We start from the raw sequence: 25,677 nt of genomic DNA, 5'->3' as shown, positions 1-25,677 counted from the left end.
CACAGCCATCTTGTTCAGCACCGCCGCCGCGAGGAGAGCTACTACCGTGACGTCACGGCCCAAGCTGTGCACGCGAGCGGTGATGTGACAGCAGCAGAGCACGCGGACGGCGCTCCACTCCTTTCTAGGTTTTTTATTTATTTATTTAACACAGCAGAGCCTAACCGAACTGTGGAGCAATTATTAAACAATGGTCGGGAATTAAAAATAGTTTTAATAGGAAATGAGGTAGAAATTAAGATTTGGCGCCCTGAAGACTTCAATGCCCCTTTTTAATCCGTCGAAACAAACAATTTAAAGGGATAGTTCACCTTAAAATAATAATTCTAAAATTGTCATAATTTACTCACCGACAAACACGTATGACTTATATTTCTCTGTGAAATACAAATTTAAAGTTAATGATGGCCTCAGAATCCATTAACTTGTCAAAAATACACACTTTCCTGAACGCCGAAAATAAGTTAAACCCATAAAAAGCAAATTTCATAAGTTTTAATGAATTCACAGTGTCGCAATGACCATCAGTAACTTGCCTGTCTTAGTTTAAGTGAGATGACTTAGCTCTTAGAAAACAGATGACAACGCATACAGTTGAGCTCAAAAGTTTGCAAAATGTATGCTATTTTTTTATTTAGTACTGACCTAAATAAGATCCTGTTCAAAAGTTTACATACACTTGATTGTTAATACTGTTGTTACTTGGAAAAATCCACAGCTTGTTTTTATTTTATTTTTTTGTTTAGTGATACTTGTTTATGAGTCCCTTGTTTGTCCTGAACAGTTAAACTGTCTGCTGTTCTTCAGAAAAGTCTTTCAGGTCCAACAGATTCTTGTGTTTTTGAACCCTTTCCAACAATCAATGTATGATTTTGCGATCCATCTTTTCACACTGAGGACAACTGAGGGACTCATATGCAACTTTTACAGAAGGTTCAAACGCTCACGGAAGCTTCAGAAAGAAAAAACAACGCATTAAGACCCGGGGGTGAAAACTTTTGAACAGAATGAAGATGTGTACATTTTTCTTCTTCTTCTTCTTCTTATTAGTAGTGCCCTTTAGAAGCCGCAGAAGATACTTACATGTTCCCAAGTAGACAAAATAATTTACCCTGAACTTCCAACTTAATGCATCAGTGAGCGTTTGAACTTTCTGTAATAGTTGCATATAAGCTCATCAGTGTGAGAAGATGGATCTCAAAATCATACTCATGGTTAGGGTTTAAATATATACGAAAATGCTTAAAAACTAAATAATCTGTGGGATTTAAGAAATTGCGTTGTATGACAGTTAAGACTTTTGCATAACTTTAAATTAAATAATACTTGCATTCATTTTGGCTGCTTACGAGTTATATTAAATTTTTAGATCTGGAGCAAAATTGTTAATTTGATATACCAAAAACAATTCCAAAAGATCTGAAATGCCCTCCCTTTGCTCAAGGGAACACTCCCTTTTTCTTTAGCTTATGGGGCTTTTATGTTATGGCCAATGTCACCCTCTACTGGATAAACATACAACTCAAAGCTGAAAAAAGGTATAATAATTCTTGCCAGATTTTATTATCTTTTTTCACCACGATTTTTTGCATATTAAAATAATTGACAATCCAAAGAAAAAAAGAAGAAGAAGAAAAAATCCATTCAAGTACATCACCAAAGCAGGGTAAACTCTTGACACCTGAAATACCTTCGACTCTTAATGCTAGAATTCATCACTCTTTGCAATGCCAACTGACTTATCATTCGCTCAAAAGGGAATGCAATCAAAAACCAACATTATTTAGCTATTTGAAATCAGAAAACATAATTAGGAATGTTACTCAATGTTTAGAGTACAATTCATGGCGCAATTCTCAGATTCTTGCAAACCAAAGCAATGTGCAGCAAGGGTTCAAGTCACCCAATGTAAAACGCTGCACTTAAGATTTCATAACAACATCTTAGTAAAGAATCGTAGAAATCGTAAAAATCGTAGCATGCCTTTAAACCATGCTTTCCATTATTCTAAATGAACTTAGTCTTTCAATGAAGTGCAGTAATCATCAAAACAGCAATAATTCGATGCACGTCAATGAGTTTCGAATCCGCCGGCACCATTGTTACAAATTAGCTTATTGGCGAGCAAAAATATCCAAATAAACCGTATGGCCCATTGCACCTTGGGAGGCAGAGAATGGGGGTCCCAGGCCTTCCAAAAGGCTTGGGATGTTTAGATCCCACCACGGTTGTAGACACAATTTCAAAGCTTCTCACTAGAAGAAAATGAAGAAAAATCAACAGATGACAATCAGACAATCTCGCAATCAAAGCATTGATTAGTGCTTAGATCAGAAATTTTTACTTTTGAAACTTCGATAGTTCACCCAAACATGAAAATTGTCACCATTTGCACACTCTCAAGTTGTTCCAAAACTGTTTGAGTTTCTTTCTTCTGTTTGAGTTGAAAGAATATATCTCTGAAGAATGTTGGTAACCAAACAGTTGACAGTAGCCATTGATTTCCATAGTACGGATAAAATTAGTATTGAAGTCAATGGCTGCTGTCTTCAAAGTAAGTATTGTGTTTAACAGAAAGATTCGGAATAACTTGAGGGTGAGAAAATTACAATTACTCTCCCTCATGTCGTTCCAAACCTGATTTGCGAAACACAAATTGGAGAGTCAGAAAGCTCTCGGATTTCATTAATAATATCTTAATTTGTGTTCAGAAGATGAAGGAAAGTCTTACAGGTTTGGAATGACATGAGTAATTAATGACAGATTTTTCATTTTTGGGTGAACTATCCTTTTAAGCAATTTCCAGGAGTTCGCCTGATTATCCAGTCCTGATGGTTAATGGGGAAATGAACTTGGGTTGCTGCCCCTGAACCGAGGCTCAAACCTGAAGCTCGACTTGAGCTCTGAGTTCATTGCGGTACTACATAGAGGGAGAATAACAGAAATACAGGAGGAGCTGGGGAGGTGGAGGGATGCAGAAAGAATTGACACTGGGACAATGCAATAAGTACTGTTTATATGGGCCATTCCACAGAATTGGTCAAAACTAATGTTAAAACCCACAACCAAAAAACACATTTAAAACGCATTCAAGTATTCAAATCTTAGATGTTTACTAAGATCTTATCTATTGAAACCCACAATATTATTTAAAATCAGTAAGCTTAATATATATAAAATCATCATTTATTGTGTACTTGCAATTGGGAGGTGGCTGTCCCGAACCCTGACCCTTAAATTTCAACTTATGAAAATGATATTGAAATGATTCTTGCACTTTATTCCACTGTTGTTATCCCATTAAATTACTACCACTAAAACAGCCACAACCGAAACATGTCATTATTGTTTCGGTAGTGACAAAAGGGAAAATAAACTACATTTTAGTACATTTATGCATTTTTTTGTATTTTAGTACATTATTGTCACTACTGAAAATTTTCAGTCACTACCGAAACATGGGATGTTTTGTCAAAAAATAAGGTATACTGAATCATCAACTAAGATGTTATGATAGGGTTTAGTTCAGTGTATATTTAAACTAATGAATCCTTAAGTTTGAAAACAGTATGATCAACTTTTTGCCTTTTACAAAGAAAAATACAACAAATCTCAGAAATCACATTTAAAATATTGTTAAAATTGTTATTGATTTACCTCTGAAATCTTTTTAATAAAATAAAAAGAAATATATTTACAAGTAAGATGTAAGCAAAATCGTAATAGGTCAATATAACCCTTCTTATTAAATTATATATTATTGTGTTTCAGTACTGACAAATTTGGGGAGAGGACAAATATTCCAAAACTTTCTGAAAATACAATAAGAAATTAACTGCACAATTATTAGAAATGTTTACCTAGGAAATTTTACAATTTGCATACATACAAAATTTATGGGAAACAACATTATTTTCCAAGACGTTTCCAACTCTGACTTCGAACCAATTCTATAGAATGGCCCATATATGCTTGTAATGATGATTGACAGGACTGAATGATTAGGTAGTTTATATAGTTTAACTCAAGCGATACCTTTACTGGAGTAATATTTTATTACAGAATCAGTACTCTTATGGTACATAGTATTCACAAACCATAAGCAGAAGCTCACCTGTCTAGGTGAGCTAAAAGCTCTTGTAGCTTGAGGACTAAGCCGCGATGCTCATGAGGCCTGCTCTCTAAAGCACTACTCAAGCGACTCAGGTACGAGTCCAGCGTTCCAATCGATGGCGTCTCGCCTGTGCCTGAACAAAAATCAAAAACAAAGCCGTTTCCCACTGTGACCAAAAAAATAATCAATCATGGTACTGGACACAGTGCAATACAGACCTGGCAAAGGCACAGTGGCTAGGCTGTTGACCAGTGTCTGTTTGATTGCCTGTAGGTGGCGCTGTAGAGCTTGCGTGCGAAGCTCATCCTGGCCCAGCTCAGCCTCCAGTCGCTCTTTAGCGCTGAACATGTCGGCAATGTGCTTCTGGAGAACCGCATTCTGCTCTTCGAATTCCACGTTAGCCTTGCGCAGTCGCCGCAACTCCGCTTCTCGTGCTGGGAAATGCACAATTTTGAAGGGTTAGTTTCACACAAAAATGAAAATTCAAACCTGTAAGACCTTCGCTCATCTTTGGAACACAAATTAAGATATTTTTAATGAAATCCGAGAGCTTTCTGACCCTGCATAGACAGCAACACAACTGACACATTCAAGGTTCTGAAAGGTAGTAAGGACATTGATAAAATAGTCCATGTGTCCATGTCAGCAGTTCAACCTTAAACCATTTAAGCCCACGGGCAACTATACAATAAATCCAGCTAAAACCAGCTACTTTCATCTTAAACCAGCTAAGAGCAGCCAACTAGCTTAGACTTGTTTTAATTGGTCACCCAGCCTGGTCTTAGCTGGTCAGCAGGCTGGTTTTAAAACAACTACTTCCAGCTTAAACCAGCTAAGACCAGCCAACCATCTTAGGTTGGTTTTAGTTGGTCATCCAGCCTGGTCTTAGGTGGTCGTAGCTGGTCAGCAGGCTGGTTTTAGAGGGGTTTTGGCCACTTCCTTAGCTGGTCTGGCTGGAAGACCAGCTGGAACAACCAGTTAAGTCCAGCCTGACCAGCTAAAACAAATCCTTCCAGCTTAAACCAGCTAAGACCAGCCAAGCATCTTAGGTTGGTTTTAGTTGGTCGTCCATTCTGGTCTTAGGTGGTCGTAGCTGGTCAGCAGGCTGGTTTTAGAGGGGTTTTGGCCACTTCCTTAGCTGGTCTGGCTGGAAGACCAGCTGGAACAACCAGTTAAGACCAGCCTGACCAGCTAAAACAACTCCTTCCAGCTTAAACCAGCTAAGACCAGCCAAGCATCTTAGGTTGGTTTTAGTTGGTCATCCAGCCTGGTCTTAGGTGGTCGTAGCTGGTCAGCAGGCTGGTTTTAGAGGGGTTTTGACCACTTCCTTAGCTGGTCTGGCTGGAAGACCAGCTGCAACAACCAGTTAAGTCCAGCCTGACCAGCCTAGCCAGGCTGGGAGACCAGCTTAAACAACTACTTCCAGCTTAAACCAGTTAAGACCAGCCAACCATCTTAGGCTGGTTTTAGTTGGTCATCCAGCCTGGTCTTAGGTGGTCGTAGCTGGTCAGCAGGCTGGTTTTAGAGGGGTTTTGGCCACTTCCTTAGCTGGTCTGGCTGGAAGACTATCTGGAACAACCAGTTAAGACCAGCCTGACCAGCCTATCCTGGCTGGGAGACCAGTTAAAACAACTATTTCCATCTTAGGCTGGTTTTAGCTGTTTTTTTCAGCAGGGTGTTGAAAGCAGTTATTTTAAGTTAGATGCAAAATGTTATCCTCCTATTCAATTTTGACATTGAAGGGGTGTATACAACTTACTTGCACATACAATTTCCAAGAAAAAATAAATACAGATGTTAACATAGGACACTATTAACATTACTATATGCATGAAACCATTCAGAAGAAAATCGTGCACAATCGGGTTAATTTTATGAAGCTACGATAACACTAAGTGTGCAAAGAAAACAAAAATAACTTTATTCAACAATTTCTTCTCTACTGTGTCAGTTTTCAACGTGCATTCACAAAAGTACGTGTGATATTTTTCTACCACGTTAAGATTGAAGCACTGACGTCACATGGACTATTTTAATGATATCCTTACTACCTTTCTGGGCCTTGAACGTGTCAGTTGAGTTGCTGTCTATGCAGGGTCAGAAAGCTTTTGCAGGTATGGAGTGTGAGCAAATAAATGACATATAGCTTTCCACATTGGCTTTTAAGAATACAAAACAAAACAACTTACCTTTGTTTTGGTCCAAAAATTCTTCTGTGAAAATAGGAACGTCAAATCTGGCCGTTAAGTCTGAGTTCTGAAAGAAAACTTCTTCATGAGGCAGGATGCAAGAACAATTTCCACACTTACAAGTTTATACTTCAGGAATGGGGTGGGAATATGCAGGAATTCAGGCTTTGCTCGTATGATTACCTTAAAACCTGTAGATCCTGAACTGTTGGCGTTGATAATAACAGAAGTCAACTCCTCTGTAAAACAAACAAACTATTCACTCTAAAAAACACAAATACTTGCATCATTTCAAATTTTTAATCGGAACTATATCATACTCATAGAGAAAGAGGGCATTTTTACCTCTCTTAATTCTCTTATCCTGAACTTTTGCACATGTGATTTGATAAGCTTCACTTTTTTGATACTCCCTGAGTTCTCGTGCATACTGCATTTTGTCCCTTTCGGCTTCATCTAGGTACCGCTGTTAAAAAAATACAATAAAACGTTTTCATTTCATCATAGAGATTATCTTCCAAAGGAATAGTTCACCAAAAAATGTAAATTTGCCAAAAGTTTACACACCCTTTAGGCTTGAGATGTAGATGAGTTTGTTTCTTCATCAAAACAAATTTGGAGAAATTTAGCATTACAACATTTGTTCACCAATGGTCCATGAATGGGTGCCGTCAGAATTAAAGTCCAAACAGCTGATAAAAACATCCAGTCCATCAATTAACATCTTGTGAAGTGAAAAGCAGCATGTTTGTAAAAAAACAAATCTATTATTAAGGCACTTTAAGTTTAAACTGGATAAAACGAGTCCATAATCTATAATAACTCTTCCTCCAATGTCTTCTCACATCAAAATCCACCAAGATATTTGTTTAAAACTGTTTTGCTTGTAAACAGTGCATATTTCGCTCCTGATTCGGATGAAACAACTTTTTTACTTTTTTAAATTCTGGATAGAAGACCCAGATGCAAATGTTTAAAGTTAAAAAAAAAAATGCTTTTCACTTCACAAGATGGACTGGAGTGATATGGATTATTGTGATGTTTGGACTCTCATTCTGACGGCACCCATTCACTGCAAATGATCCATTCGTGGGAATTTGATGTTATGCTAGATTTTCTCCAAATCTGTTCTGATGAAGAAACAAACTCATCTACATCATAAAAAGCCTGAGAGTGAGTACTTTTTTTCTGGCAAATTCTTATTCTTACATGAACTATTCGTCTAATTCACACACAAATACCTGTTTATCATGAGGAGCCAGACGGCTCCATTCTGCCCCGAGTCTCTTGGTGATTTCTGGAAAAGGAAGTTCCGGGTGAAGTGCTCGGATGTGTTCCCGTCTCTCATTCAAGAAACGAACGTAACCAGTAACTGGAGCCTTGGGACCATTTGGTAAAACCTTCTTCCTCTTCTTCCCTTTTGGCCAGCCTCGCTTCTTCACTGGCTGTGAAGTCGACTGGTTCTGTAACAAATCAATTTATATTGATATGAATCAAATTCGGGAAGAGTGTATGAGTAAAATATGAGTGTTTCACAAAACCTTTTACAACGATTCAATTACATAGCTGAAGTACTCTGTAATATATAACAGACAAAGCTATTGAAAAAGTCTAAATCTTACCTCCTCTTGTGCAGTATCTGTGTATTGAGAGTCTTTAGATGCAGGAGCATCAGGTTGCTCTTGCTTTACGCCACCCATAACATGAATTGATAATATTCTGGAACACATAGACAAACATACAAACAAGGGCAGAAAAATATTTTGTTACTTGAAATATAATAAACGTTATTTTATCTCAGCTATTTGCCAAGAAAACATTTTTTATTTTCATTTATAACCTGATGTGCTAAAATAACTCAAACCGAAATAAAAATAGAAATAGGAGCTATATAGACATATTTAAAAATAAACAAAATGACTTAAATGTAACTAAAATTAGAAAAGACAATATAAAAATACGAAAAAATGTTAAAATAGTAATAAATAATACTGTAGAGCAGCACAGCCGCGAAATGTTTTCTACATAAACATCATGTTTGGAAACACTGCTATTATTAAATCAATTGTTGACTTACGTCTTTTGTTTGCATAAAATATGTAGTAAGCTGTTTATGTGCAAACACACATGCATGTGAGTTGGAGCTTTCGATGCCTTTATGTTTAAAAATGACTTTTTCCTGCATCACCGGTTATTATTATTAGCTAAAGTAGCATAGTTAGCTAACTAGCCTCTGTTGCAGCTCAGATGAATTAAACAAATCGCGTCTTGATTACGATATTTTATTTATTTATATTTATATTTGTATTTATATACATCAATTTGTATTTATCAATATCGCTCTTACGTTTGATAAACAATATTTCCACTTACCTAAATTATTGCCTGTTTCCTTAACTCAAACGCTAGCCCAGCGACAAACGTTGGTTTGATTGACAGCTCCTTGTTGGTTTTGATTGGTTTGTGGGTTTGGGTAGGCGGGGCGAACGGCAACGTGCTTTATTTGCATTGCGCATGACTGGAAATAAAGTTGTTTTTTAAAGCAGTTCTCCATTTTCTGCTGTGACTACACAATTACATTTAACATTTGGACATTTAATTACGAAGTAAATATATAATAATTTTGATATATGAATCAATTAGGTCAGATTTCCGTGCAGACACCCTATATTTTCTTCCATCAAAGTTATTATTTAATCCAAATTATTTTTAAAACGTAGATGTATCACATAAATGAATATCCAATGATTTTCCTTGACTCTTCCAGCATCTTTCCAGTATTAGTATTAATGTAGTATTAAATAATTTTAGGCTAGAGATAGTAGGGTATTTAGTAGTAAAATCATAGTAAATTAGTAAATACAAAATGTATTAATACAGTGTAAGAGTTAATTAAGAATATTTTTTATTAATAAACTATTTATTCCCAAAATTAAATAATTGGCTTTTATTGTCACTGTACTGAAGTCAATGCAAACTATTATTAAGCTCAGCAATGTATTGTTTACACCAGGGGTTTTCAAACCTGTCCTGGAGCCTCCCCTGCCCTGCACATTTTGTATGTCTCCCTTATTAGGCACACCCAATTCAGGTCTTGCAGTCTCTACTAATGAGCTGATGATTTGAATCAGGTGTATTAGATGAGAGAGACAAGCAAAATGTGCAGGGCAGGGTAGGCTCCAGGACAGGTTTGAAAACCCCTGGTTTACACCATTCTATGTTAATTAAGCAGATATTTTTAATAATTATTTGTATCAATGTTATTTCTAAATCTAGCCAATGAATATACAGGTTGATCTTTATAAATAAAGTAATAAAGTCTGTATTTCTAATACAAATTTACGATGCAATGATTATGAAACAATAATGATTAAATTATTATTATTTACTAGTATTATATAATTATATGAATTATTATTAAATTATTAATTATTATAATATTTGGTACTACAAGTTCTATTGCCATTAAATATTGCCTAGTTACTTTTCACCCACACTGTATATAAAGACTTCACCAAATTTACCATTTCAAATATTTCCATAACTGTGTGGACCGTCAAAGTTGTCTTCTCATAATGGACTAAAAAAAAAAAATGCTATATATTAAATATATTTTAGTGCTGTCAAACGATGAATCATGATTAATCCAGAATAAAAAAAATTGTTTATATATTATAATATGTGTATTGCGTAGATTTATTATGTATATATATGAGAAAAATGTTGTTTATATATCCAAATATTTATATATAATATGAATTATATTAATATAAATTAGGGCCGGGACTTTAACGCGTTAATTTAGATTAATTAATTACACAAAAATAACGCGTTAAATTTTTTTAACGCATTTTAATCGCACTTAGTTTTGCACCGCGGAACGTTTCTCACTGGATGAGATTAAGCGGACCGATTATACTGGAGCACCATGCCCAGTAGCCATAGCTGTATCCCTTCTAGACTTTACCTTCAGACCAGAGCCATATAAAAAGATCTTTTTATATGGCTCTGGTTCAGACAAGCTGCGTCCGTCCTAAATAGTATTGTATGTCCCAAATCGTAGTATGTTTAAAAAAGTATTCCCAAGATTCCCGGATGGTCTACTACTTAACGATCAATGCACACTCTAACACACTGCGCCGTGAACTAGGATTCAATTAGAACTACAAACACGCATAAAAAGTGTTAAAAAACTACAAACATGGAGGATATGCGCGACCAACGGACAGGTAGAGAAAGGGGTTTGAGTGATAAATAATCAGTGTGTAACCTGATAAAAAATATTTTTTAAATGTTATCCGCGTTATATTCCATGTGCGGCAACATTTATAATGATAGGTTTGGTCATTAACGTTTAAATGCATAATTAAGCAAACACAAGAGCAGAGTTCTCGGCATCAAAGACTCGTTAAAGAACGTGCCTCTTGCTAAACTTAATGGCAATATTGCACTGGTCTGTTGGACTTGGTTGAACAAAAATAAACAATATTTTGTTGCTTAAGCTTATGTATTCAGTCATTATTCAATGATATACTAAAAATCCATGTAAAAATCTTACTTCTCACTGTTCTCAGGTCAAATATTTATATGCGATTAAAATGCGATTAATTTCGATTAATTAATTACAAAGCCTCTAATTAATTAGATTAAATTTTTTAATCGAGTCCCGGCCCTAATATAAATATATTAGTGCTGTTCAAACAATTAATCGTGATTAATCACATCTAAATTATTTATTTATAAAATATACTGTGTATATTTGTTATGTATATATGAAGACACACACAAACAGGTTATATTTTAAAAATATTTACATGTTTATATTTATATTCATATAATTTATATTATATAAATATATTTAATATTTTAACATTACATATCTTAAATACATACATGCACGTGTGTGTATTTATGTATACATAATAAATATACACAGCACACAGTACACACATATATTATGCACACAAAAACTTATTTTGGATGCGATTAATCGCGATTAATCGCTTGACAGCACTAAAATATATAAATATACTGAAATATAAAGCAAAAACAAACCCATAACTTGTATAATTGCACTCGCTGATTGATCCTACAATTATATTTAGCGTAACTGTTAACAATTACACTTATATAGCCTACAAACACCTAATTTTTAACGTGTTAAAAGTTGCTCTTAGTTTCATGCCAATTTGCACTATCACAGTCGTGATAAATTTCAACAAACACCTGCCTTCTCTGAAAAAGCATCGGCAAGAGAATAAAAGTGTCACATCCTAAACACGAAAACTAAAATTAATTGTAGTCAGGAAGGCCAAGTTAATTAAAAGAGGCTCGATGCTGTTGAAGTCTCTCGTGGGAAGGCAGTCATTTGGCCAGTATTTCTGGTTATGCGCTGTTGTGTATGTTTATTCCAGCAAAGCCTGCAGTGTTCACCATCCAAGATGGCTGCGGGTGAAAGCAATAGCCGATCGTCATGTCTAAACTTGTCTAATTCGGGGCCACTCGGTAATGCACCGCCGAGCAACAGCGCCCATTCCTCGCCCGCCAGCAACAGGGGAGCCGTGGGTGCAGCCGGGGGGATGAATCGGAGCGCAGGGAATTCGAACCCCCAGTCGGGCCCGGAGAACGGCGGAGGCGCCGAGTCTGCGGTGAGAAGTACACCGAGCGCGCAGAACCCTCCCCGGCAGTCAGTCGGTCCGAGCGGAGCGACTTCAGGCGCTGCGTCAAACATGACGGCGACACCATCATCATCATCATCCTCATCCGCGTCTACCGCATCCTCCTCCGCCGACGCGTCCGCCGCCGTCGCCCCGCTTCCCAGCAGTCCAGCTTCGGTTTTGGTTTATCGAGAGCCGGTCTACAACTGGCAAGCGACAAAAAGTACAGTGAAAGAAAGGTTTGCATTTTTGTTTAACAACGAAGTGCTAAGTGACGTCCATTTTTTGGTTGGGAAGGGAATGGGAGTGCAGCGCATTCCAGCGCACAGGTAGGGATGAATAGCGGTATGTTTGTATGTTTTACTGGAGTCATTTTTCAATTATTTTGTATATTGCTATAAACTAAGCTTATGCCAACCTCTCCCGCTCGATAAATATAACGTTAAATTAAAGCATTTGTTTTCGGCGAGGATAAATCCATATTTAATCCTCAAATGGCCGTATTTACAGTCGGGTCCCGTTGCTCTTCGCAGATTTGCTCTCGCTGTGGGAAGTGCCGTGTTTGATGCCATGTTCAACGGTGGCATGGCAACAACGTCGACCGAAATTGAACTGCCAGATGTGGAACCGGCTGCATTTCTAGCCCTTCTCAAGTAAGAATGGGCCGCGGAATGCTTTGCTGCACGCTTAATGCTCTGTACTGTTCTTCTGTGTGTTGACCCCTGTTGTCATAACGTCCTTCAGGTGCCCTCTGCCATGTAACTGCAATCAGCAGACCCTTGCAAACATTTACCATGGTTTCTGCCGATATACTATACAGTTTCTGTTCCTGCTAGTACCCTACAACAAGTATTTAGTATTTAAATGATTGTGGTGGCTAGAGCCGTGATATTTTGGGGGGAATAAACAGTGACCATGGTAAATGTTTGTAATGAACCTCAAAATATACTAGACTTTGTGGACAGAAGTAATAAACACTCTCAAACCAACAATAAAACAGGGATCAATATGTCTGTCAGTCTGTCTTCTTAGGTTTGTGCGCCTGGCAGTATCTATCTATCTATCTATCTATCTATCTATCTATCTATCTATCTATCTATCTATCTATCTATCTATCTATCTATCTATCTATCTATCTATCTATCTGTTCTATTTGTGTGTAGTTCTATCTATCTGTCTATTATTCTATCTAGATGTCTGTTCTATTTGTCTGTAGTTCTACAGACAGACAAATAGAACATCTATCTGTCTGTCTGTCTGTATTGTCCTATCTGTCCTATTTTCTGTAGATCTGTCTGTCTATTAGTCTATTTAGATGTCTGTTCTATTTGTCCGTCTGTAGATCTATCTGTCTGTCTATCATCTATCGATCTGATCTATCTATCTATCTATCTATCTATCTATCTATCTATCTATCTATCTATCTATCTATCTATCTATCTATCTATCTATCTATCTATCTATCTATCTATCTATCTATCTATCATTCTGTCTAGATGTCTGTCTGTATTGTTCTATCTGTCTGTTCTATTTTCTGTAGATCTATCGGTCTGTCTGTTCTGTTTGTTTGTCTGTCTGTTCTATCTGTCTGTTCTATTTGTCTGTCTGTTCTATTTGTCTGTTCTGTCTGTCTGTTCTAGCTGTCTGTCTGTAGTTCTATCTGTCTGTCTGTCTGTCTGTTCTGTTTGTTTGTCTGTTCTGTCTGTCTGTTCTAGCTGTCTGTCTGTAGTTCTATCTGTCTGTCTGTCTGTTCTGTTTGTTTGTCTGTCTGTTCTGTTCTGTTCTATTTGTCTGTTCTGTCTGTCTGTTCTAGCTGTCTGTCTGTAGTTCTATCTGTCTGTCTGTCTGTCTGTCTGTTCTGTTTGTTTGTCTGTTCTGTCTGTCTGTTCTAGCTGTCTGTCTGTAGTTCTATCTGTCTGTCTGTCTGTTCTGTTTGTTTGTCTGTCTGTTCTGTTCTGTTCTATTTGTCTGTTCTGTCTGTCTGTTCTAGCTGTCTGTCTGTAGTTTTATCTGTCTGTCTGTTCTATTTGTCTGTTCTGTCTGTTCTAGCTGTCTGTCTGTAGTTTTATCTGTCTGTCTGTTCTATTTGTCTGTTCTGTCTGTCTGTTCTAGCTGTCTGTCTGTAGTTCTATCTGTCTGTTCTATTTGTCTGTTCTGTCTGTCTGTAGTTCTGTCTGTCTGTTCTATTTGTCTGTTCTGTCTGTCTGTTCTAGCTGTCTGTCTGTAGTTCTATCTGTCTGTCTGTTCTATTTGTCTGTTCTGTCTGTCTGTTCTATTTGTCTGTTCTGTCTGTCTGTTCTAGCTGTCTGTCTGTCTGTTCTAGCTGTCTGTCTGTTCTATTTGTCTGTTCTGTCTGTCTGTTCTAGCTGTCTGTCTGTTCTGTCTGTCTGTTCTAGCTGTCTGTCTGTCTGTTCTATTTGTCTGTTCTGTCTGTCTGTCTGTAGTTCTATCTGTCTGTCAGCTGTCTGTTCTATTTGTCTGTTCTAGCTGTCTGTCTATAGTTCTATCTGTCTGTCTGTTCTAGCCATCTGTCTGTTCCATTTGTCTGTCTATTGTTCTATCTGTCTGTTTGTTCTATTTGTCTGTCTGTAGTTCTATCTGTCTGTCTCTTCTATTTGTCTTTCTGTTCTATCTGTCTGTAGTTCTGTCTGTCTGTTCTATTTGTCTGTTCTGTATGTCTGTCTGTAGTTCTGTCTGCCATTCTATCTGTCTGTTCTATTTGTTCTATCTGCCTGTTCTAGCTATCTGTCTGTCATCTATCGGTCTGTTCTATTTGTCTGTCTATTGTTCTGTCTGACTAGTTCTATCTGTCTGTAGTTCTGTCTGTCTATTAGTTCTGTCTGTCTGTTGTTCTATCTTTCTGTTCTGTTTGACTATCTATCTATCTATCTATCTATCTGACAAACTGTCTGAAGGCCTGTCTGTCTCTCTAACAGCTTATTTATGTCTTACTGTCAATCTGTAAGTCTGTAATAGTTTTTTGTTCCTTTTGCAATTGCAGATTTTTATACTCCGATGAAGTGCAAATTGGACCAGAGACCGTTATGACCACGCTATACACAGCCAAAAAGTATGCAGTACCTGCGCTCGAGGCCCACTGCGTCGAATTCTTAAAGAAAAACCTACGTGCTGACAATGCGTTTATGTTGCTTACCCAGGTAATCACAGGGATTTGAGTGATTTGATATTGGCACTAGGAACTGACATATTGCACGGCACCATTGTTTCAAGTTTGTTCCCCAGCCATCTTGAGTCCCCATGTTTGACAGCTCCCTTTCAAATCCTAGCAAACAGCGCCTCGGGCTTATTGAGTGTGTTTGTCGTCTGCTTTTTTTGTGCGCAGTCTATTATAGATTATATAAAAAACACGGTTCCTTTTGCTTGCAGGCACGGCTCTTTGACGAGCCCCAGCTGGCTAGTCTCTGTTTAGAAAATATCGACAAGAACACTGCTGATGCGTTAGCCGCCGAGGGCTTCACGGATATCGACCTCGGTACTTCTCTTAAGTATCAAGTATCACAACAAAATACAATCAGAAGAGTGAGTCAGAAATAGACCGTTTTATATTCCCTCCTGTGCAGACACCCTCATGGCAGTCCTAGAGAGAGACACGCTGGGTGTGCGGGAAATACGTCTCTTCGGGGCTGCGACTCGCTGGGCAGAAGCTGAGGCCCAAAGGCAACAGTTACAGCCCACGCCGGAGAACAAGCGTAGAGTGTTGGGAAAAGCGCTTTCGCTTATTCGCTTCCCTCTCATGACTATTGAAGAGTTTGCAGCAGGTAATTCTTGATTATGAAATGGTTTCCTGAAAAGTGGATCTGCACTATACTTTATCGTCTAAGCCTGGGTTTCTCAACTCTGGCCCTCAAGGTCCACTTTCCTGCAGAGTTTAGCTTCAACCCTAATCAAACACAGCTGAACAAGCTGATCAAGGCCTTCAAGATCACTAGAAAGTTACAGGCAGGTGAGTTTGATCAAGGTTGGAGCTAAACTCTGCAGGAAAGTGGACCTTGAGGGCCAGAGTTGAAAACCCCTGGTCTAAGCTATATACAGTTAAAGTCAAAAGTTTACATACACCTTGCAGAATCTGCAAAATGATAATTGTTTGACCAAAATGAGGGGGATCCAACAAAATGCATATTTTTTTAGTACTGACCTGAATAAGATATTTCATATAGAAGACATTTACATATAGTCACAAGAGAAAATAATAGTTGAATGATAATAATAGTTTTATAGAATAATAGTTTTATAGAAATAATAGTTTTTGTTTAGTGGTAGTTGTTTATGAGTTCCTTGTTTGTCCTGAACAGTTAAACTGCCCGCTGTTCTTCAGAAAAATTCTTCAGGTCCCACAAATTCTTTGGTTTTTCAGCATTTTTGTGTAATTGAACCCTTTCAAACAATGACTATATGATTTTGAGTTTCATCTTTGCACACTGAGGACAACTGAGGGACTCATTTGCAATTTTTTACAGAAGGTTAAAATGCTCACTGATGCTTCGGAAGGAAAAACGATGCATTAAGAGCCAGGGGTGAAAACTTTTGAACAGAATGAAGATGTGTACATTTTTCTTATTTTGCTTGAATATTATATTTTTTAAATGTAGTACTGCCCTTCAGAAGCTACAGAAGATACTTACATGTTTCCCAAAAGACAAAAGAAGTAAAATTTACCCTAATCTTCAAATTCAAACAGTTTTCAACCCCAGCTCTTAATGCATCGTTTTTTAATTCTGAAGCAATAATGTGCATTTGAACCTTCTGTAATAGTTGCATTTGAGTCCCTCAGTTGTCCTTAGTGTAAAAAGATGGATCTCAAAATCATAGTCAAATATGCAAAAATGCTAAAAAAAAAAAGAAGAAAAAAAAAAATTATGGAACCTGAAGGATTTTCCAAAGAACAGCTGGCAGTTTAACTGTTCAGGACAAACAAGGAACTCATAAACACCTGTCACTAAAAAAAAAAAAAAAAAAAAACAGCTGTGGATCATTCAGGTAACAACACAGTATTAAGAATCAAGTGTATGTAAACTTTTAAACGGGGTCATTTTTATAAATTATGTAATTTATAATAAACTATTATTTTCTATTGTGGACTATATGTAAACATCTGTTATGTGAAAGATCTTATTCAGGTCAGTACTAAATAATAACTAAAATAATAAAAAAACGATGATCCCTCTTATTTTGGTAGAATTATTAACATTTTGCAGATTCTGCAAAGTGTACGTAAACATTTTACTTTAACTGTAAGGCTAGTGATCACTGCTATAACTTCCTGAGTGGCACTAGTCATTGTGCTAAACTTTGTGTATGTGTGCGATAGGTCCGGCTCAGTCTGGTATACTCACAGACCGGGAGGTAGTCAGTCTGTTCCTGCATTTTACCGTCAATCCGAAACCACACGTGGAGTTTATTGACCGGCCTCGCTGTTGCCTCCGGGGGAAAGAGTGCAGCATCACACGTTTTAGTCAGGTGGAGAGCCGCTGGGGCTACAGCGGCACCAGTGACCGCATCCGGTAAGTGTGTTTTTTTTAAAACCATTGATTAAGGAAGTGCTGAGACATTGAACGGGAACATGTGGATTTGATTCTAGCCATTTTACGTACCTGATATAGGTGGAATGTTAAAAACTTGCCGAATAACATTTGCATTTAAATCCCTCACAGGTTTTCTGTAAACCGCAGAATATTTGTGGTGGGATTTGGGCTCTATGGGTCTATACATGGTCCAACTGACTATCAGGTCAACATCCAGGTGAGAACTAAGCTTTTATGACCAAAAATCTTATTTCAATCATAAACTGTCTGCAGTACATTCACTGGTGGTCTGACAGATGGTCTTCCTGTCTAAGTGGGCGATTCTTGGCTGGAATCAATTGCAATAAGGACCAGATTTTATGCAGCAAGTCTAAACTGTTACAACCAATAATTTTTGTAGTTTAACGCTTGGAAGTGTGAAAATGTGTCAGGACGTGAGTGGTAATGGTGCATGTTTTTCTCTAATCTAGATCATACATACAGACAGCAACACAGTTCTCGGTCAGAACGATACAGGCTTTAGCTGCGATGGAACGGCCAGCACCTTCCGAGTCATGTTCAAGGAGCCTGTGGAAATTCTTCCCAGTGTCAACTACATTGCCTGCGCTACCCTCAAGGTAAAACAGACTTAGAATTGGAGTATTAGGCCATTTATATGCTAAAATGGAATTAGAAACAGGCTTCGTACAAGGTGCTTAAAATGCTTGAAGTACTTGAATTGGACTTTTTGAAATTTAAGGCCTGGAAAGCCCTTGAAAATAGCAATATTCCTGAAGAGGTACCTGAAAAGTGCTTGAATTATTAAAAGACAATGTATCTATGAAGTGTTTAATTTTGTCAAAAAAACGTACTTTTTTGCTTATTTCAGTTAATGTCCAAAAACAATAGAGCTAAGCAAGTAGTAGTACTGACAGTGTTGTGTAAACATGGCTGAAGACGTGAATAGAAGAATGATTGATTGATTTAAACTTGTGACTTCGATTGATCATTTCAAGCCATTTACTAGCAAAAACAAGATCAAATTAAAGTTGTTCATTTTCGAATTTTGACATCACTTGTAACGATTTTAAAAAGCACGTAGTGATAGGTGAAACAAGCTTTTCGAAACTCAGTTAAACCATTGCATCGTAAAATCATTCACTATTTCGAGGCACTCCATTCTGATCTTGTATCGCAAATCATTTGTTTCAGATCGGGACAAATCGCGTACCGTGAATCATTTGATTTAGATCAGAACTTTGTGTAATGCAAATCATTTGATTCAAATCGGGACTTCGGAGAGCTTTAGGTCGGAACGGGTTTGTGAATTATTTTGCGAATTGAATAATTCAAAACAAATGATTTGCTATACGCAAAGTTGTGTTCTAAGTCAAATGATTTGCGCTCCACGCTCCGAGTTCTGATCTGAAATGATGGTTCGTGAATCATTGTTCCAATCGAGACTTCAGAGCTTGGATTGCAAATATTTTGATTTAGAACGGAACTTCAGAGCGCGGATCACAAATCATTTGCTTTAGATTGGAACTTCAGAGTGTGGATCGCAAATCATTTGACTTAGATCGGGACCTTGTGTATTGCGAATTATTTTATTCAGATCGGGACTGTGTATTACGAATCATTTAATTCAGATAGGGACTTCGGAGCGCAGATCATTTGATTCAGATCGGGACTTCGTGGCGCAGATCATTTGGACTCAGATCGGGACTGTGTATTATGAATCATTTAATTCAGATAGGGACTTCGGAGCGCAGATCATTTGATTCAGATCGGGACTGTGTATTACGAATCATTTAATTCAGATAGGGACTTCGGAGCGCAGATCATTTGATTCAGATCGGGACTTCGTGGCGCAGATCATTTGACTCAGATCGGGACTGTGTATTACGAATCATTTAATTCAGATAGGGACTTCGGAGCGCAGATCATTTGACTCAGATCGGGACTGTGTATTACGAATCATTTAATTCAGATAGGGACTTCGGAGCGCAGATCATTTGATTCAGATCGTGACTTCGTGGCGCAGATCATTTGACTCAGATCGGGACTGTGTATTACGAATTCTTTAATTCAGATAGGGACTTCGGAGCCCAGATCATTTGATTCAGATCGGGACTTCGTGGCGCAGATCATTTGACTCAGATCGGGACTGTGTATTACGAATCATTTAATTCAGATAGGGACTTCGGAGCCCAGATCATTTGATTCAGATCGGGACTTCGTGGCGCAGATCATTTGACTCAGATCGGGACTGTGTATTATGAATCATTTAATTCAGATAGGGACTTCGGAGCGCAGATCATTTGACTCAGATTGGGACTTCGTGTATTGCGAATCATTTGATTCAGATCGGGACTTCAGAGTGTGGATTGCAAATCATTTGACTTGGATGGGGACCTTGTGTATTGCGACTCATTTGATTCAGATTGGGACTTTAGAGCGCAGATCATTTGACTCAGATCGGGACTTTGTGTATTGCGAATCATTTGATTCAGATCGAGACTTCAGAGCGCACATTGTGAATCATTTGATTCAGATCGTGACTTCAGAGCGCACATTGTGAATCATTTGATTCAGATCAGGGCTTCAGAGCGCACATTGTGAATCATTTGATTCAGATCAGGGCTTCAGAGCGCACTTTGTGAATCATTCGATTCAGATCAGGGCTTCAGAGCGCACATTGTGAATCATTCGATTCAGATCGGTACTTCGGAGCATGGATCGCAAATAATTTGATTTAGATTGGAACTTCTGAGCGCGAATCGTGAATCATTTGACTCCGATTGTGACTTTGTGTATCGCGAATCATTTGATTCAGATCGGGACATCAGAGGTGTACCGCAAATCATTTGATTTAAGTCAGAACGGGTTTGTGAATTATTTCACAAATTGAATAATTCAAATAAAATGCAATACACGGTTTGAAGTCCAATCTAAATCAATTGATTTGCAGTACACACTTTGCGCTCCGAGTCGTGATCTGAAATGATGGTTCACAAATCATTATTCAGATCGAGACTTCAGAGCGTGGATCGCAAATAATTTTATTTTGATTGGAACTTCGGAGTGGGTTCGCAAATTTTAAACAGTAGAAAACGTCAAACTATTAAGGCAGTACAGTTATAAAAACAAAACAAAGAAAAAAGTATACACAAATTCAAATCCCTTAAGAAAATTAACCATGGTTTTATATAGTAAAAGTGTAGTATACTTTATAATACTTTAGTAGTAATACTTTGCATGTGCTTTATTTTATTTGCCATTTTTATTAGTATATTTTTATCTATTTTTTTTTGTTTTTAGAATTTGAAATGGAAGACATTTAAAATTAAAAATGTTATTTTATATTATGTGTATGAACCCTGTAAAAATACCACCTGCCACCTACAATCAATAGCAAGTAGCAAATCATGGTTGTGTCTTCAGTTGCTCTAATACTTAAGTCTGCTGGCTATTAATTATCATTGGCAACATACAGGAAATTTAATAGGAACTTTTTAATAGGAGCAATAGATTTCCCACAGATTTCGCAAGTTCAAATTCAAATTAAGCTGCTTGGTTTTAAAAGTGTCTTCTGTGTGAGCTGTGCTTCAAACATCACTATGCTATTGGACAATAGACCTTTTTTGACCACACATGTAGTTCCTTTGAAATTATCATTTACTACAATATCTGTATCATTTAACACAGTATTTCATGAATTCTAAATGAACCTTTGATGGATTGATGCTTTTGCAGGGACCAGACTCTCATTATGGGACCAAGGGGATGCGTAAAGTCACCCACGAAGCCCCCGCTACTGGTACCAAGACCTGCTTTACATTCTGCTATGCTGCAGGCAATAACAACGGCACTTCCGTAGAGGATGGACAAATCCCAGAGGTCATCTTCTACACATAATGACCAAGCAGAATCATCTCACGATCAAAGACTCTTGCATTGCATTTCGTGGCCAATTCACCGGTCTCCGTGTAGGCTGGCGACCAAATACTGATCTCATTTCTAAAGGCTTTCATTTCAAAGATTTGAAGCATGAGAATTCAGTCCTTTTCCAAGTGTACTTAGGGTACAGATTTGGTTTCTACCCAAGTAGCACCTTGTAGTTCCACCTTGATGTTATGACCAGCCAATGTCATTGCTAAATAACGAACAAATAGGTGAACTTCGTCATGATCTACTACAGGTATAGTTCAACTCTAGAGGGTAACTCTCTTCCGTTTGTAGATTTATTTGAATGTTGACAACTGGTGTTTCTTTTGGTTCCACCTTTGACCCTTGATTGTTCAATGCTCATCTGTCCCTCAAATCGCACCGAAGCACTTCAGCCCCCAGTCACAACATGAGGTTTGGGAAAAGTACACTACATCTCTAATTAAGACGTCAATTCATTGTAAAATGGACTGTTATGTACCCGTTTTGAGTGGCCTGCACCCCTTGCTAGAGGTGAAACTCCATTTCTTTGACGGCAATGTGAACAGTAGATGTTTATAAGGTGTTGTTTTACCATAGTTGCCCTTCTTGTAGTGATAAACCACAAGAGCACTTGCATTCACAATGCCACCATGTATAAAAGCTCTAAAGTATTGCAGTGAACACATTTCTGTTACCGATTTTGAATATTCTTTTCTCGAGAAGTTGATATAAGGAAGACGAACAGGAAACAGCTTCATGAATGTACCAATGCTTACCTTGTAAGCGCTGTAAATATAATGTTCTTGTCTTGTTTCTGTATGTTTAATTAAAGTCTGCACCCCTAGTTTGGGTCACACTGAATTAATTTATGCAGCATAGACTATAGCTAATACAACTTAAATGGTTTTTTGACTTTGAGTCAATAAGGCTTCCTTCTTAGAGGGCTTTAAGACTTTTACCCAAGAAGTCAGTCAGTTCTTGCTCCAAAGACAGATGTTTGGACAAGTAGAGTGCTTAAGTTCAATACTCCCAACATTTATTAGACGTGCACTATTAAATGGCAATTTACGCAAATCAGTGTCGACATGCAATCAATCAACTAATAGAGCTTAGTCATAACAGCTGGCATATTTAACATGGCAGAAGTGAAAAGAAAGGCGGAGACATTGCATTGCTGATCAGGTTGATTTATATTTCAGGCTTACAAAACATGAGCTTAATTACATTAAGCACAGAATATCCATGTGTATTAGTATACAGGCCATGTAACACAGTACATAAATTGTGCAATTCATTACACTGGACTTTCAAATTCCACTAGGAACTGAGAAAAGTCACCGTTTGCCTGTTGGTCCATAACACAGATGCCCGACAACAAGGCATCTTAAAACAATGGTCACATTTTTATGGTTTGAATTTATGTGAACAATCCTCCTGTAGTGTTCTTGTCAGATCTGTCTTTATGTGGGAGAAAGAGAAGTGCAACTCTACAATTTGTCTATAGACCCTTTTACAGCCCACGTGATCAGATAGTTGCGCGCGCATTTTGGCAACGGAAGTGGTGTTGTTCCCACTGGCTCTAACGTGTTAGCAACGAAAGTTTATCAAAACGGTTTCCCAGCATCAAAATGTCTGGTTGTTGTGTTTACGGTTGCACTAATAGATATTCCACCAAGGGGCTTAAAGTCCCCCTGAAATCAAAATTAAAGTTTTTGGGCTTTTAGTATGAATATATTAGCCTTAAGATTATCTATAAGCTAGTGTGCTTCAAAACAATGACAAAATTCGCTTTTACAAGATATGGGCATTCAGAACTTACAGTCTCGTCACTTCCGCCAATATGAATCAACAATTTTGATGATATCACCGTGCACTTCAGTTTCTCATCAAACGTTCTGTCCAATCAAATGCTCTCTAGAGTCCGTAGTGTCCCGCCCCCTACACAGAGACGCAATAACACAGAGCAGATCATATGCGCTCATATGTGCGATCGGCATGTATTAAACTACACAGCCTCAGCATGATTATGATCACTATTTTGTTTTAGCAAGAGTTTCATATTGAATCTGTGGGGTAATTTATTAGACTGCTGTCATAAGCTTACAAATGCGGCTTTACCGAGCTCAACGGCTCTGGCCCGAGCAGATATTAATGGAACGCTATTGGCTCTTCAAAATAAATGGGCGGGGCTTAGAGATGTTTTTTGTTTCAGTTAATAGTACGTCACCACATAGAATAACGCTGCGTGGTTTAAGGCACTTCAGTGGAACTTTAAGTTTTATAGGATTCCGACAGGATCACGGCCGTTTCAGAAGAACCGGCGGCGCCTCTGGCTGCAGGCGATTAAACGTGTTGTTTTCAACACACAAAACTCTGAGTCTATGTCATGGTATTTGACGTTCTGTACATGACCACAGACAACGTATTCATAAGCATCCAGTGATTTATATGCTCGTAATTTCTCTCGGGTGTACACGCTCGGTTTCTCAACTAAATACGTGTATGTATGTATATGTATATATATATATATATATATATATATATATATATATATCCACTGTATATTTGGCCATCTGCTAACGTCTTCTATCCACTCCACTATAGTACACGGATCTGGTAGCCGGATACCATTTGATAAAGTCAACTTTTCCAAATAACTCTGTCTGTGTTGCTTAACCCGCTCGCGTAGCTTGACACGCTGCTGATTCTCGCCATACTTCCGTTGCCAATACGCGCGTGCATACGTTGCTACGTCATCATTGTGTACAAACAGTAAAAGGGTCTATAGCTGAAATGCCTTCTTTGAGCCCCTTGTGCTTTCTTGTGTCCACCACAATCTGGGCAGGTTTAGAATTAGCTTCCATGGGGTCTCCAGGCAGGATCTGCTAATAGTTGAACACACACTGTTGGAAAGACTGGCCAGATGTATTTGAGCGAAGGTCTGCTGTGAAACCTGCATAAAAGACACAAGTTTAGGCCTTGGAACTTAAACGTACACTAAAGGGAGAACACAACAAAAGGTCTTTTGATTCACTCACCAAATGACTCCTTGACAGGCAAGTAGTCTTTGACCACAAACATGGGAGTTCCCATAATCTGTGACTCTTCAAACACAAGCCCACGCTTCACATTTAATACACCGTAGTTGCCACCAATAACTGACTCTGGGCACTGTAGATGGATGGCAGAACGTTAGAGTATATCAAACACCAGAAGAGCACAAACTAGACCTTTACAGTTTAGCTCCAACCCAAATTAAACACACCTAAACAAGCTCTCAATCAAGCTCTTACTAGGGATACCAGATACTTCATGACTGGTGTATTAAGGCAAGTTGGAGCTAAACTCTGCAGGACACCGGCTCTCCAGGACCAAGTTCGGGCATCCCTGAACATAACCAAGGGTTGTCCAGTCTTGCTCCTGGTGGCCACCTTTTTGCAGAGTTCAGCTCTGACCCCAATTAAATACACCAGCTTCAAGGTCTTCAGCAAGGTTTTAAAGGCTCAAAAGTTCCAGATGTTTTACAGAAGCAAAACTCTTCAAGAAGGTACCTTGGCCTTAGAGCAGGGCTGGGCAACTTTAGTCCTGGAGGGCCACTGTCCTGCAAAGTTTGACTCCATCCCTAGTCAAACACACCTGAACAAAGCTAATAAAAGGTATTCAAGATTACTAGAAAGCCATTGCAGGTGTGTTTGATTAGGGTTGACACTAAACTCTGCAGGACAGTGGCCCTCAGAGACAGAATTTGGACACCCCTGCTCTAAAGCAGGGCTGGACAACTTTGGTCCAGGAGGGCCACTGTCCTGCAGAGTTTAATGCCAACCCTAATCAAACACATCTGAAGGTGCTAATCAAATGCATGCAAGTTGAAACTGAACTCTGCAGGACGGTGGCCCTCCTGGACCAAGGTTGCCCAGCCCTTGCAGAGTTTAGCTCCAACCTACTACAACACAACTGCCTGGAAGTTTCTAGTATTCCTAATAAGACCTTTATTAGCTGGTTCAGGCATGATTAACTGGGGTTAAAGTGAAATTCTGCAGGATTGTGGCCCTCCGGGAGCAGGATTGGACACCCCTGCCTTAGACGAACAGGAGACGACACTCCTGGTTAAAATGTGTAACATAATTTGTGCTTTTTCATACCTCTCTAGTGGCCCACTGAAATCTAGCCACCACACGGTCCTTTCTCTCATTCAAGTATTGGACTCCCTTGGTCACGTCCACAAAAATGTTGGGCCCAGTTCCAGCAGGGTCTTGGCCTCCTTG

The 25,677-nt window shown here is 38.3% G+C and overlaps 2 protein-coding genes across 4 annotated transcripts; one reads left to right on the top strand and one right to left on the bottom strand.

Annotated features, from left to right (window-relative positions):
- Positions 1-1,534: 1,534 nt before the first annotated feature.
- On the bottom strand, positions 1,535-9,237 carry hmg20b (high mobility group 20B). The gene is made up of 9 exons (XM_073844366.1): positions 8,677-9,237; positions 7,926-8,022; positions 7,545-7,766; positions 6,649-6,769; positions 6,487-6,542; positions 6,304-6,370; positions 4,333-4,548; positions 4,115-4,247; positions 1,535-2,255 (listed from the first exon to the last, which is right to left on the bottom strand). The coding sequence occupies exons 2-9, from the start codon at positions 8,001-8,003 to the stop codon at positions 2,243-2,245; spliced, it is 906 nt and encodes a 301-aa protein (XP_073700467.1). The 5' UTR covers positions 8,004-8,022; positions 8,677-9,237; the 3' UTR covers positions 1,535-2,242.
- Positions 9,238-11,345: 2,108 nt separating this feature from the next.
- Positions 11,346-22,256, top strand: btbd2a (BTB (POZ) domain containing 2a). Of its 3 annotated transcripts, none has more exons than XM_073843930.1 (9): positions 11,346-12,199; positions 12,494-12,613; positions 14,962-15,118; positions 15,348-15,453; positions 15,542-15,739; positions 17,290-17,482; positions 17,633-17,720; positions 17,974-18,120; positions 21,239-22,256. In XM_073843930.1, the coding sequence occupies exons 1-9, from the start codon at positions 11,691-11,693 to the stop codon at positions 21,398-21,400; spliced, it is 1,680 nt and encodes a 559-aa protein (XP_073700031.1). In that variant the 5' UTR covers positions 11,346-11,690; the 3' UTR covers positions 21,401-22,256. The 3 variants fall into 3 exon arrangements, with proteins under 3 accessions (XP_073700031.1, XP_073700030.1, XP_073700032.1); XM_073843929.1 differs by having other exon boundaries at positions 11,350-12,289; XM_073843931.1 differs by lacking the exon at positions 12,494-12,613 and having other exon boundaries at positions 11,350-12,199.
- The last annotated feature ends 3,421 nt before the right edge of the window (positions 22,257-25,677 follow it).

Source organism: Garra rufa, chromosome 7, assembly GCF_049309525.1.
Source record: "Garra rufa chromosome 7, GarRuf1.0, whole genome shotgun sequence".
Classification (NCBI taxonomy): domain Eukaryota; kingdom Metazoa; phylum Chordata; class Actinopteri; order Cypriniformes; family Cyprinidae; genus Garra; species Garra rufa.
The sequence above is the reverse complement of the archived record's forward strand: the minus strand, read 5'-3'. Positions and strand labels throughout refer to the sequence as shown.